The 14,172-nt window shown below is 41.3% G+C and overlaps 1 protein-coding gene across 15 annotated transcripts in view; it reads left to right on the top strand.

The window, feature by feature from the left end:
* The window catches only part of LOC114654357 (selenocysteine insertion sequence-binding protein 2-like), a 198,279-nt gene that overhangs the window by 163,119 nt on the left and 20,988 nt on the right, over positions 1-14,172 (top strand). For all 15 annotated transcript variants that reach the window (XM_051929711.1, XM_051929715.1, XM_051929717.1 and 12 more), the window contains 2 exons: positions 7,366-7,498; positions 12,480-12,646. In XM_051929711.1, coding sequence (XP_051785671.1) covers positions 7,366-7,498; positions 12,480-12,646 — 300 coding nt within the window. The remainder of the gene's footprint in view (positions 1-7,365; positions 7,499-12,479; positions 12,647-14,172) is intronic.

Here is a 14,172-nt window from a genome sequence, read left to right as displayed (position 1 = left end):
TCATGCCAAAAAAGCTTTGGGTTGTAAATCTTAGTATGTAAAAAATGATAAACTGCTAATGAATTTTTGCAAAATTGCTTCTGATTAAACCTGTTGTTTACTCTGCAGTATTAGCAATTAATGAAGTTTGTTTTAATTGTGGCTTATCTATATATATAATTCACTAAGCCAGAAGACAAGTAGCCAACCATGGAAAGCACGCTGGAAGGGGCGTGGATTCACTAAACGGCCGACAAGTAAGACGCCAATGGCGCACGCAGGAAGGAGCCACGCCCACCAACTCTTAGACCATTGGATATGACGAAAAAATCACAGCCATGCCCACCAACTCGGACGCGACGCCTCGAAAAACATGCCGTCATTTCTGTTTGTCTGTGCCACAGTCCACTTGCAGCTCTGAGCCACGTTGACTTTTCATTAGTCAACCTCAGTGGAATCTTGGTTCACACAGAGGCAGCGCCAGAGAGAGACAGAGGCACACACAGGCAGCGCGCGAGAGAGAGCCGCGCACACACACAGAGTCAGCGCGCGAGAGAGAGCCGCGCACACACACAGAGTCAGCGCGCGCGAGAGAGCTGTGTGTGTGCGCGCGCGAGAGAGAGCCGCGCACACACACAGAGTCAGCGCGCGAGAGAGAGCCGCGCGCACACACACAGAGTCAGCGCGCGAGAGAGAGCCGCGCGCACACACAGAGTCGGCGTGCGAGAGAGAGCCGCGCGCACACACAGAGTCGGCGCGCGAGAGAGAGCCGCGCGCACACACAGAGTCGGCGCGCGAGAGAGAGTCGCGCGCACACACAGAGTCGGCGCGCGCGAGAGAGAGCCGCGCGCACACACAGAGTCGGCGCGCGAGAGAGAGCCGCGCGCACACACAGAGTCGGCGCGCGAGAGAGAGCCGCGCGCACACACAGAGGCGGCGCGCGAGAGAGAGCCGCGCGCACACACAGAGTCGGCGCGCGAGAGAGAGCCGCGCGCACACACAGAGTCGGCGCGCGAGAGAGAGCCGCGCGCACACACAGAGTCGGCGCGCGAGAGAGAGCCGCGCGCACACACAGAGTCGGCGCGCGAGAGAGAGCCGCGCGCACACACAGAGTCGGCGCGCGAGAGAGAGCCGCGCGCACACACAGAGTCGGCGCGCGAGAGAGAGCCGCGCGCACACACAGAGTCGGCGCGCGAGAGAGAGCCGCGCGCACACACAGAGTCGGCGCGCGAGAGAGAGCCGCGCGCACACACAGAGTCGGCGCGCGAGAGAGAGCCGCGCGCATGAGAGAGCCACACACACACACACACACACACACACACACACACACACAGCGCGCGAGAGAGAGACACACACACACACAGCCCGCGAGAGAGAGCCACACACACACACAGAGACAGCCCGGGAGAGAGAGCCGCGCACACACACACACACACACACACAGAGGCAGCGCGAGAGAGAGCCGTGCACACACACAGAGGCACACACAGGCAGCGCAAGAGAGAGCCGCGCAATCCTTTAAAACTGAAGTTAAAACACAATGAAGGAAGCAGTCTTTAAAAACCAATAAGCCCTGTGCCTCTTTTTCATTAGTGTCTCACCTGCTTCACCGCCCTGCAACAGTCGAGACGCTTTCTCAGCAGCTGAACTTCTCAGTGCCTGACTCCACTACTGTCAGTCGCCTGATTAAACATGGTGAACTCCTGCAATGTTACTATCTTGGTTGGCTTTTACATAAAGTTTGGATTTGTTCAAATGTTCCTTTTTTCCCCCCTGTGCTTAAAACTCATTTAAAAAAAAGTGTTTATACAACTGCTGCAATGTTACAGAGAGAGAGGGCTCGCCTGCTTCTGAGAGACAGAGGGGGAGGGGGCTCCCATGCTGTTGAGAGAGAGAGAGGGCTGGGGAGGCTCGTGTGCTGCTGAGAGAGAGAGCCCGTGCATGCAGGGAGCCTGGGTTTTTTCCCCCCTGTGCTTAAAACTCATTTTAAAAAAAAGTGTTTATACAACTGCTGCAATGTTAGAGAGAGAGAGGGCTCGTGTGCTTCTGAGAGACAGAGGGGGAGGGAGCTCACGTGCTGCTGAGAGAGAGAGAGGGGTGGGAATGGGGCTAGGAAGGCTCCTGTGCTGCTGAGAGAGAGCCTGCACATGCATCTGAGCAAAGACAATTTCCTGTTAGATTTGCCTTTGCAATGACAATTAATAAGGCACAGGGCCAAACTTTCAAAAAGATGTGACTGTATCTGCCAAAACCAGTTTTCAGTCACGGACAGTTGTATGTTGCTCTCTCCAGAGTTCCATCTTTTCATTCACTTACTGGTATGCCTGCAGGAACACGTGCAGCGAGCGAGCGAGAGAGAGTGAGCGACACACACACGCATACAGGTGCGAGAGAGAGAGAGCGCTGGACGCATAAGAATAATAATACTTCATTACATTGATATACCGGTGTTTTCGTATTCAAAGCGCTATCCACACAGGGAGAAACCGGGAAGCGAACCCAAAATCTTCCACAGACTCCTTACTGCAAAACAGAAGCACTACCATTGCGCTACAAGGCAGTTAAAGAATGCACTGGCCTTGATTTTGTTTTCACTTCTGTTTACAGCGATCGGATCGTAGCGTGCATTGTTGCAATGTTACTTTTCTTGGTGGCTTATTACATTACGGATGTTTCACATGTTAATTTTTTTCCCTGTGCTTAAAAGACATTAAAAAAGTGTTTCTCAACTGTGACTCCGGAACAACTCAGTACGCAAGCTATATTAAGCGTCAACAACGAAGACTCGCTACACCTTAATGAACAAGTGCTGAAACTTATCTCTACCGACGAAGTAACTTTCACCAGCGTGGCCTCCATCATCACAGACGATCCCGCTTTCAGTCACGGACAATTGTATGTTGCTCTCTCCAGAGGTCCATCTTTTCATTCACTCACAGTGGTATCCACAAACCCACCCTATTTGGACAACTGTGTCGTTCAGCAAGTGTTCACCCATCAATACATAATTATGCGGCATATGTTACGCCGCGGGTTGGCTAGTATTAGTAATTGTATTTCAGGAGTAATTGGATACCTACAGACGTGTCCTTAGGGTGGTTAAATGCATGCTTCAGAGAAATTTGATGCAGTCTGCATTCAGCTGAATATTTGATTTTCAGTGACAATTTTTTGTAAGACTTTATAACACTGTCTTTCTTGAATAATAGGGATTAAAGAATGCTTTGAGCAAATATTTTCCTGAAGCTCTTGATTTTTTTTGAGGTTGCTTTCCTTTCCCATAGAAAGAGAGTAACCTTTATAGGCCTTACATTATAATCTATATAGCAGATTTAAATTATGTGATTTGTTGTTACAGTACAGTTTTGGTACATCGGCACAAGGTGGTGCTGAACTTCCAGAAACATCAGACTAATATGAGTTGTTATAAGCAAGTTTGTTGTTGCATTATTTACAGTATCCAAGGTCATTGAAGAAGATGGCCCTTATTTCAGTAAACCTGAGAAACTTAACTCTTACCTGTATTTACACAGACAGTCTGCCTAAACAAATAACACACAAACAATTGTATTACTTCCTGTCATTACTTAATACGCAAAATACACAATTTAAACATTAAGTCCTGGTTGGAAAAAGTCTGTAAACCTCTATGCCAGGGACTTCTCCAAAAACTTCCAGTCGATGAAATTACAGGTGTGAGGTTGAGGTGATCGACATGCCCCCCCCCCCCAAATAAAAAAAACAGTCTGCTATTCTCATCTTAACCATTCCCAATGCAAAGGAAGTATCTCAGGAGCTTAGGGGAACAAATGTAGGTATGCATTAAGCTGTAAAGGGTTACTAAAGGTATGGGCATGGGCATTCATCAGTCTACATTGATATATTCATTTGACTCCGTAGGAGTAGGCATTTTGCAGAGATCACAGCAAGAGTACCGTGTGCGATTCTGATGGAGGCAAAAGAACTGCAGAAGTTTCTTGAATATGCTGGTCTCTCTTCATTTTTCCACAAAAGGAAAATACTTAACAAGAATCATGTTGATGGAGAGCACAAGGTGGAAACCACTGTTAACAAGTACAATGCTTGTTTCTCATTTTCAAGGATTTTCATGTATGACCTCTGGGAGAATGTTCAATTGACATTTAAGACAGAAGTGAATCTTTCTGAATGGCTCGAGTCCCATTATGTTTGATGTAAAGCAAACAATACGTCCCTCAGAAATAGCAATATACCAGTAGTGAAATGTAGTGATAGTTATTGGGGGATGTTTGGCTACCTCAGGACCTGAACGACTGTATCAGAGAATTCATAAGATCAATATATGGTCATTCATCCAAGAGCTGAAGTGTGGTTGAGTTATGCAGCAAGACTGTGATTCAAAACACAAAAGCAAGTCCATGTTAGAATGACTGAAAAGATACAAAATTTAAGTTTCAGAATCGCCTACTTAAAGCTTTGACCCAATTTTGACCCAGTACAGATAACTGCAGTAGGACCTGAAACAAATACTTCATGCTTGAAAACTTATCAATGTTTACAAATTACAGCTGTTCTATAATTTTATATTTTAACAATAGTATAATATTATATATATATATATATATATATATATTGTAGTAGTAGAGGCCGCTATCGACCTCTTGAACCCTCAGGTACCACGCCAAACACCAGGTAAAAGTCCAAGACTTGTTCTTTTTATTATAATACTGTGCACTAAGCACCCTCCACTCCACACTACACATACAATACTCAATCCTCCTCTCCCAGACACTTAGCCGCCCTTCCTCCCAGCTCAGCTCAGCGTCTGGGCTTTCCCAAGGTCCTCTTATATCTCCTGACCCGGAAGTGGTTCCAACCCTGCAGTCCATGATTCCTCATCACTTCTGGGTCAGATTAAACGTCCTTTTCTTCAACCCGGAAGCTAGTCGTTCCTTCTGGTTATGTGATCAGGACGTACTTCCGGGTTATAGGGCACGTAGCACTCCGCAAGCCTCCCTACAGTGGCTCCTGGTAGTCCCCATGGTATCCAGCAGGGCTGTTTATATAAACTACATGCTCCATGAGGCCCTGCTGGAATTCGGGGTGCCTCCATACTGCTGGGAGGGCTCCACCTGGCGGTTTGGAGGTGTGGACCGGAATATATGGCCAGCCATACCTCACAATAATATATATACACATACATATACATACATACATACAGTGCATCCGGAAAGTATTCACAGCGCATCACTTTTTCCACATTTTGTTATGTTACAGCCTTATTCCAAAATAGATTAAATTCATTTTTTTCCTCAGAATTCTACACACAACACCCCATAATGACATGAAAAAAGTTTACTTGAGATTTTTGCAAATTTATTAAAAATAAAAAAACTGAGAAATCACACGTACAAAAGTATTCACAGCCTTTGCTCAATACTTTGTCAATGCACCTTTGGCAGCAATTACAGCCTCAAGTCTTTTTGAATATGATGCCACAAGCTTGGCACACCTATCCTTGGCCAGTTTCGCCCATTCCTCTTTGCAGCACCTCTCAAGCTCCATCAGGTTGGATGGGAAGCGTCGGTGCACAGCCATTTTAAGATCTCTCCAGAGATGTTCAATCGGATTCAAGTCTGGGCTGTGGCTGGGCCACTCAAGGACATTCACTGAGTTGTTCTGAAGCCACTCCTTTGATATCTTGGCTGTGTGCTTAGGGTTGTTGTCCTGCTGAAAGATGAGCCATCGCCCCAGTCTGAGGTCAAGAGCACTCTGGAGCATGTTTTCATCCAGGATGTCTCTGTACATTGCTGCAGTCATCTTTCCCTTTATCCTGACTAGTCTCCCAGTTCCTGCCGCTGAAAAACATCCCCACAGCATGATGCTGCTGCCACCACCGTGCTTCACTGTAGGAATGGTATTGGCCTGGTGATGAGCGGTGCCTGGTTTCCTCCAAAAGTGATGCCTGGCATTCACACCAAAGAGTTCAATCTTTGTCTCATCAGACCAGAGATTTTTCTTTCTCATGGTCTGACAGTCCTTCAGGAGCCTTTTGTCAAACTCCAGGTGGGCTGCCATGTGCCTTTTACTAAGCAGTGGCTTCCGTCTGGCCACTCTACCATACAGGCCTGATTGGTGGATTGTTGCAGAGATGGTTGTCCTTCTGGAAGGTTCTCCTCTCTCCACAGAGGACCTCTGGAGCTCTGACAGAGTGACTATTGGGTTCTTGGTCACCTCCCTGACTAAGGCCCTTCTCCCCTGATCACTCAGTTTAGATGGCCGGCCAGCTCTAGGAAGAGTCCTGGTGGTTTGATGGATGATGGAGGCCACTGTGCTCATTGGGACCTTCAAAGCAGCAGAAATTTTTCTGTAACCTTCCCCAGATTTGTGCCTCGAGACAATCCTGTCTCGGAGGTCTACAGACAATTCCTTTGACTTCATGCTTGGTTTGTGCACTGACATGAACTGTCAACTGTGGGACCTTATATAGACAGGTGTGTGCCTTTCCAAATCATGACCATTCAACTGAATTTACCACAGGTGGACTCCAATTAAGCTGCAGAAACATCTCAAGGATGATCAGGGGAAACAGGATACAGCTGAGCTCAATTTTGAGCTTCATGGCAAAGGCTGTGAATACTTATGTACATGTGCTTTCTCAATTTTTTTATTTTTAATAAATCTGCAACAATCTCAAGTAAACTTTTTTCACGTTGTCATTATGGGGTGTTGTGTGTAGAATTCTGAGGAAAAAAATGAATTTAATCAATTTTGGAATAAGGCTGTAACATTACAAAATGTGGAAAAAGTAATGCGCTGTGAATACTTTCTGGATGCACTGTATACTACGTGACATCTACTCTCTGCTTTCGGGTTGATGATTTTATTACTCTTATTTTTATTTTATTTTATTGTAGAATCAACTCTCGGCAGCGCGCAGCTGGGCGGCCGTGCGGCGCATGCGTACGGGTGCTGTTCTCATTCCCTACCACCTTCGCTAATCATTTTTGAGGCAGATTGAAGACTTAAGTGCCAGATTAAGTGAAAAATTAAAGAAAACGTACTAAGTAATTACAACACAAAAACTTACTTAATCAGTTTTAACGCGAAAAGATGCCAACGAAAGAATAGAAGCAGCGGACCGCTAGGGTGGAAAAAAGAAGAGCTGCTCAGGAAGCAGCAAGCACATCAGAGTGTTGTATCTGTTGTATCTGTATCTGTATCTGTTGTATCAGAGTGAATTAGCAAGGCAGTTTATCTAGGTTTTTCTTCACTACATGATTGTTGAAGGTACAATTGAATTACTCTTTGCTCTCTATAACACAATGTTCAAAGTTTCTTATTTGTCAATTTCTAGTATGTAACATAACTTACCTTAAAGCAAAGCTTTAATCTTGTCTTTAATAGAAAGCAGAGAAAACCAGTGGCAAGAAGAGCAAGGTGCCTGTGCAGCTTGACCTAGGCAATGTGCTGGCAGTTTTGGAGCAAAAGCAGCAAGCACAGAAATCAAAGTTAGATGCCAAATCTGTTGTACTTTCAGGTAGGTATATCCAGCTAACTACCACTACAATGGAATTGGTAAATACCATGTATCGTTCTCTGCTTTAATTTAACATAGACACATGCAGCCCCAGGCATGGTGAACCTACTGTATATCTACAGTCTTTACAGTTGGTTTAATTAAGGATTTGGTACATCAGTTTGCTATTAATGGTAGTCATTTAAGGGCACTATTGGTATTACAAATTATTTTAAATAAGGATAAAAATTTGAAACATCTGGACTGAGGAAGGAGGAAAAGGAAACCTGGTGGTAGAATGGGAAAGCACAGGAGAGTATGCAGAGTTGGTGAAGAAGTGGGATAGTCAGAGAGATGCAGAAAGTAATAGATAACAGTACAAGGAGATAAGGCGTAAGGTGAAGAGTGAGGTGGCGAAGACTAAAGAAAAGGCGTATGATGAGCTGTATAAGACATTGGACACTAAGGAGGGAGAATAGGACCGGTACTGATTGGCTAAACAGAGGGACCAAGCTGGGAAAGATGTACAGCAGGTTAGGATGATAAAGGATAAAGATGAAAAAGTACTTACAAGCGAGGAGGGTGTGTTGAGCAGATGGAAGGAGTACTTTGAGAGGCTGATGAATAAAGAGAATGAGAGAAGGTTGAAATGATGTGGAGATAGTGAATCAGGAAGTGCAATGGATTAACAACAAGGAAGTAAGGACAGCTATGAAGAGGATGAAGCATGGAAGAATAGGTATGTCCAGATGACATACCTGTGGAACCATGGAGGTGTTAAGGAAAGATGGCATGAAAGTGGGAGGGTTCCTAAGGAGTGGAGTACCAATGGGCTACTGATTTTTAAGAATAAGGGTGATGTGCAGAGCTGTAGTAATTGCAGAGAGATACAATCGATGAGCCACAGCTTGAAGTTATGGGAAAGAGTAGGGGAAGCTAGGTTAAGAAGGGAGGTGATGATTAGCATGCAGCAGTATGGTTTCATGGCAGGAAAGAACACCACAGATGTGATGTTTACTCTGAGGGTGTTGATGAAGTATAGAGAAGGCCAGAAGGAGCTGCATTGCGTCTTTGTGGTCCACGAGAAAGCATATGACAAGGTGCCTAGAGAGGAATTGTGGTACTATATGAGGAAGTCGGGAGTGGCAGAGAAGTATGTAAGAGTTGTACAGGATATTTACAAGAGAAGTGTGACTGTAATGAGGTCAGCTGTAGGAGTGATGGATGCATTCAAGGTGGAGGTGGGATTACATCAGAAATTGGCTCTGAGCCCTTTCTTATTTGCAATGGTGATTGACAGACATCCCATGGACTATGATGTTTGCTGATGACAGTGTGATCTTTAGCGAGAGTAGGGAGCAGGTTGAGGAGACCCTGGAGAGGTGGAGATGTGCTCTAGAGAGGAGAGGAATGAAGGTCACGGAATATATATGTGTAAATGAGAGGGGGGTCAGTGGAGTGATGGGGATGCAGGGAGTAGAGTTGGCGAAGGTGGATGAGTTTAAATAGTGAAAAGGAAGGTCTAGAGTATGGTAGTGAAACCAGCTATATTACCAAAAAACAGGAGACAGAGCTGGAGGTGGCAGAGTTAACGATGTTAAGATTTGCATTGGGTTTGACGAGGATGGACAGGATTAGAAATGAGTACATTAGAAGGTCAGCTCAGGTTGGATGGTTTAGAGACAAAGTCGGAGAGGCGAGATTGTGTTGGTTTGGACATGTGCAGAGGAGAGATGCTTGGTATATTTGGAAAAGGATGCTAAGGATGGAGCTGTCCGGTAAGAAAAGAGGAAGGCCTAAGAGGAGGTTTATGAAAGTGGTGAAAGAAGATCTGCAGGTGGTTGGTGTAACAGAGCAAGATGCATAGGATATGGAAAAAGATGATCCAGTGTGATGACCCCTAACCGGAGCAGCCGAAAGAAGAAGATAAAAATTTCAAACATAATTTGTACCAGTTACCTTAGTTTTCTAAGTACTTTCCTACTACCAGTCCAAACTGAGTTTTACCTCTTCCTTCATCGCAGACAACTTCTTATTTTTATTTCTACATGTTGAACTGAATGGGATTTTTTCACCATGAGCATATACGCTTTCAAAGTAATTCCTTTTTGTCAAATTTATAAAAAGCAGTAATGGTAGTAATTAAACAATATTGCAGGCATGTCTCCATTTATGGCAGACTCCAAGCCATCCAGAGATGCAAACAACCACATAAATCTTAACTGCAGTTGATTTCCAGCCAGTACTTCTATATTTTACTTACAAAAGAAGTGATCAAGTTTTGATGTGGATGAATATGTAGCAGTCTTCAGTACTGGGGCTCCTTTATACTAACAGCAATACGTCTGCATAATGGCTAACTGTGACTGTGACAGCCAAGTCAGAACTCTTCTTTCTTTTTAATTTTCTATGTTCAAACCAATTTCTGTGTATATTTATGTACATATGAATGTGTTTATTTATCCAGCCACTCATGTACTTATTTATTTAAAGAGGTTCTGCAAAAATCTAAATTTCTCCCTGGAGACAAATAAAGGTCTGTCTGTCTGTCTGTCTGTCTATCTATCTATCTATCTAATCAATCATATAGTGCCTTTTCCTATCTCGCTATGTAGAAGTAGAAGCAGAATGCAGTATAGTCTGAACAGCATCCTTCATTTTTTGCTTTCCCTTATAAATGTCTCACAATCATTAGTGGTGGTATGTATGATTACAATACAAAATGACCCCGCAGTATCAAGCATGGTAAATATGTCTAAAAATGCTTGACTACTGCAAACAGAGATGCATCATACTCAACGTGAAATGACAGGTTAGCACTGTTGCTCAAAAAGCACAAAGTTGAATAGAGGTTGTGTCTATCAAACACAAGTAAGGTGGCAGTCATAAGTGCACAGGCTTGCACATACAGAAAATCAAGCACTGAATACTGCTCAGAATATAGAAAATAGAATAAATGTAGGCAAACACTCAAAAATGATTCTTTTGTAGCTTAGTCTACCACTACATACAGCTAGCAACGCTACTAAAATAATGTCCTTAATGCACTGCTGGCTTAATAGTTACCTATTTTAACACTTCACCATGTGTTCTATTGATATTGTAGAACCCGCCTATACAAAAGCAGTTGCAAAGCCACAGAACGTACCAGTAGGAGAGCTAAATTTGGCGAGTCTGGAAACTGAATCATTACAGCATCCTTCTAATCCAAATCACAGTGTATACAGTTCAGGAAAACTCATATTTTCCATCTTTGATAAAATAGCAATTTTATTCAACTATTTTTTAATATGATGTGTATACTGTATTATAGAGTTATTATTGAAGTATATTTTTCAATTAATGGACATTTTTCAGGAAGTACAGACTTTTATAAAAAGTTGGGTTTTGTAAACTCATCTTAATCTGTGTTTATCTGCCTAGTTGGGAAATGTTTTATAATTTAGACATGTGATAAGGTAGCACACAGTACCATTGTATTGTTTGTCTTTGGACTGCTTGATTGGATTGGTTGCTATTCTTCGAAATCTAATTCAGTATTCTCTGGTTTAATAAATACTGTTTTGTTTTAATCATGGGTGCTTTATGATGTGAACATTTTGAGAGGTTGACTTAGTCAAATAGTTTATTATAATGCAAATTGCAAAATAAAAGCACCAGTTGTTATTTTGTAAGTGAGATAATATTTTGAAAAGGATTTGGTGGCATTCAGAACATAAGACTTTTTGGAAGTTTTCAGTTCAGTGAGATATTCTGATAGGAGAGCCTGTGACATATAGGACTATATAAGTTTTTTTCTTCTTTATAAGTATAGTATTTATTGTTTATTTATAGATTCATTAAACTTGACTTGAATGGTTGTTTGCTTCATTGAAAATGCAAAGGAATAGTAAAAATCAAACAAGCCACACAAACTGTATACAGTCTTTCATGGACAAACAATTATGTTATCATAAAAAGGCAAAGCAAACTGCACAGTAATAAAATTAAATATAATACACAGTAAATACAACAGCCTGTATAAACTGCTTCTCAAACCACAACAAGAATGCATGAATAACTAGGATTGTAGCTATCTATGTTTAATTTTATTGCATTAGTGAACAGCTTTCACCTGCCTGGGCTTTGCAGTATAAACTGTGGGGAAAGATAAATGAGACTTAGCTTTTGTAAATTGTCATTAAGAAGTGATTTGAGAGAATATTTAGAATCATAAAGAGAATAAGGCAGGTAAGTGATTGATAGATGTTACTTTAAAAATTATAATACATACAGTAAATATGTGCGCCATATATTTGACGAATGTCTGGAACTATGAAAGAGTTATCTTTCATAGATGGTTTAATTTGTGACTTTGATAATGGGGGTGAAAAATGCTGCTCCAGACAACTCTTCAAAATCTTCTATCTGGTGACGGGGACACCCAAGTATATATGGTTTACATTATTTTAATGCCCTTCATACAATTCCTTTTTTGGTTACTCATCTTGAGTGAATCAAGTGGCATCATCCTTAAAGATTCTTCATCAGTTAGGACAAAACTGTTTTGGTAGAAGATTCTGAATGAATCTTGCAACTCAGAACTACTTTGTAATATTGTCATTTATGCTGCCCTATATAGGGATTTATTTACTTTAACCATGCCAGGTAAAACACTTCACATTAACCACAAAGCCACCAGAACCCATTCACATTCTGATATAAGCCTTCAGTTCATTATACTGTACTTATTTTGGTTTATGCCACCTATCATATTTACCAATTAAGAAAAAGGTGAAGGAATACCAAGATAACTAACAAATAAAGAATAGAACAGTAGTTGGGGAAAATCCTGTCCGCAACCTTAGTGTCCAAGTTTTATTTATATGCCATTAACACAAATTCATAAACTTCAGATGGTAATTAATCAAATACTTTTGGAAATTAATGTTCACTAAAATTATTGCAGTAAACTTGCAATATGGTCATTTATGTACTATTTGTGTCTTAACTCTCATTTTAGTTGGAGGTGCTCTTCCAGTTATGCCTAAAGGACCTTCCATACCGAAGAAACATCCACGCCAGGTTGAGCAGTTACCTCACAATCCCTTAGATTCCACCAGTCCATTGGTCAAGAAAGGTAAACAGAGGGAGGTTCCGAAGCCAAAGAAGTCAACACCTATGAAAAGGGTTAGTTTATTCCATTCAATTAATTTTATTCTTACATAGTCCTCTACACTGACTGCAGATTCAGAACCCCCATACAAATCACGAAATATACAGCATTAGTAAAACATGTAATTATACAGTACTTACAAATCATAAACACAATAAGTTATCAACGTAAATAGGCAAACTATAAGGTGTATAATTTTATTAAATTACGATGGTAATCAAATTCCGATGGTTGATATGGTATATTTTATCTTGAAACTAGGAAGAGTGACATTCAAACATTAATTTCCAATGCAAATTATAGACTTTTTCATTGCGATCACTTTCTCAAAGGCCATTCTAAAGGAAGTGTGCTGGTACAATTTGAGTAATTTTCAAAATAATAGTTTGTACAACGATGCAAATATTTGTCTGCATTTTTATTGGTAGGAATAATCAAAGCCACTTTTCGTATAAAATCTTTCTAAAGTGAAAATACTATCCCAAGGTAAGGGTGGCACAATTTTACAATTATTTACAATGAAATATTTTACAGTTGGTGTACAGGCAGGTTAAGGGACTTGTTCAGGGTTACACAGTAGTGGTGAGTGGGTGGTGGGAATTATACCTGTAACATCTGAGTTTTATTCTGTTGCTAACTAAAACATAAAATCTTCTTATGGATTGTATTAACTTATCTACACAAATTGTTCTATATTTCAAAGATAAAATATAAATTCTCGAAATGTTTTATTTGTATTTTTAAATAAGTAACACTAAAGTGTATTGATGTAATAAATACAGATTTGCCGTGACGCTCAGATTGACCTTAGCTGCATAGAAGTGCCTCTTATAAGAAAATCAAAATAACAGGTAATCACTTATTACGAGCAAATGGACAGCAAAATGCCTTGTTCAGGGTAGTGATCAAGACCCACTAATCACAAAGACAGAACTTGGAGTTCTGTGGTTCCAGAAGACACCAGTGTCTACTGTATTTAAAAGATTACATTAGGTTTGTATTGTCATGCCCCTCTGATTGACAGGCAAGTGGGTGTGTCCCATGTCACTTTTAGTCTATTTTGAAAAAGAGGCAGCAAGTGCTTATTTGAGGCAAAGAGATAAATAATGAATTTACAAAGAAAAATGCATTTTATGGGAAAATTAAAATATGTTTAAAATATTAAAGACAGTTAGCTTTATAGAAATATTATACTGTTAATGACGATTTCTTTGAGAATTAAAAATGCCTTATTCCATTGCCGTAAGATTTTAAGCTTGTGTTACACATTGCTGTTCTAAGCATTAATGAACTTTGTTTCCTTGTTTTTTGTTTCTTTGAGAATCATAATCTAATGCTGGGTAAAGCACTTCTAAAAATAATGCCTGTAAAAAGTGTGTAAGGGAGATATGCCAGATAAAAAACACTGATAAGAAAAGACTTAAGTAATGCCATGCCTGGAGTGATTCTCTACTCTTGTAAACCAAATATTCCCTATATGTTCATCTGTCTATTGTAGTATGCTGATTGCAGAGTCGGGTGTTATAATTGCTTTTCAGCA

Source organism: Erpetoichthys calabaricus, chromosome 7, assembly GCF_900747795.2.
Source record: "Erpetoichthys calabaricus chromosome 7, fErpCal1.3, whole genome shotgun sequence".
Classification (NCBI taxonomy): domain Eukaryota; kingdom Metazoa; phylum Chordata; class Cladistia; order Polypteriformes; family Polypteridae; genus Erpetoichthys; species Erpetoichthys calabaricus.
This window is presented reverse-complemented; position numbering and strand designations above follow the sequence as displayed.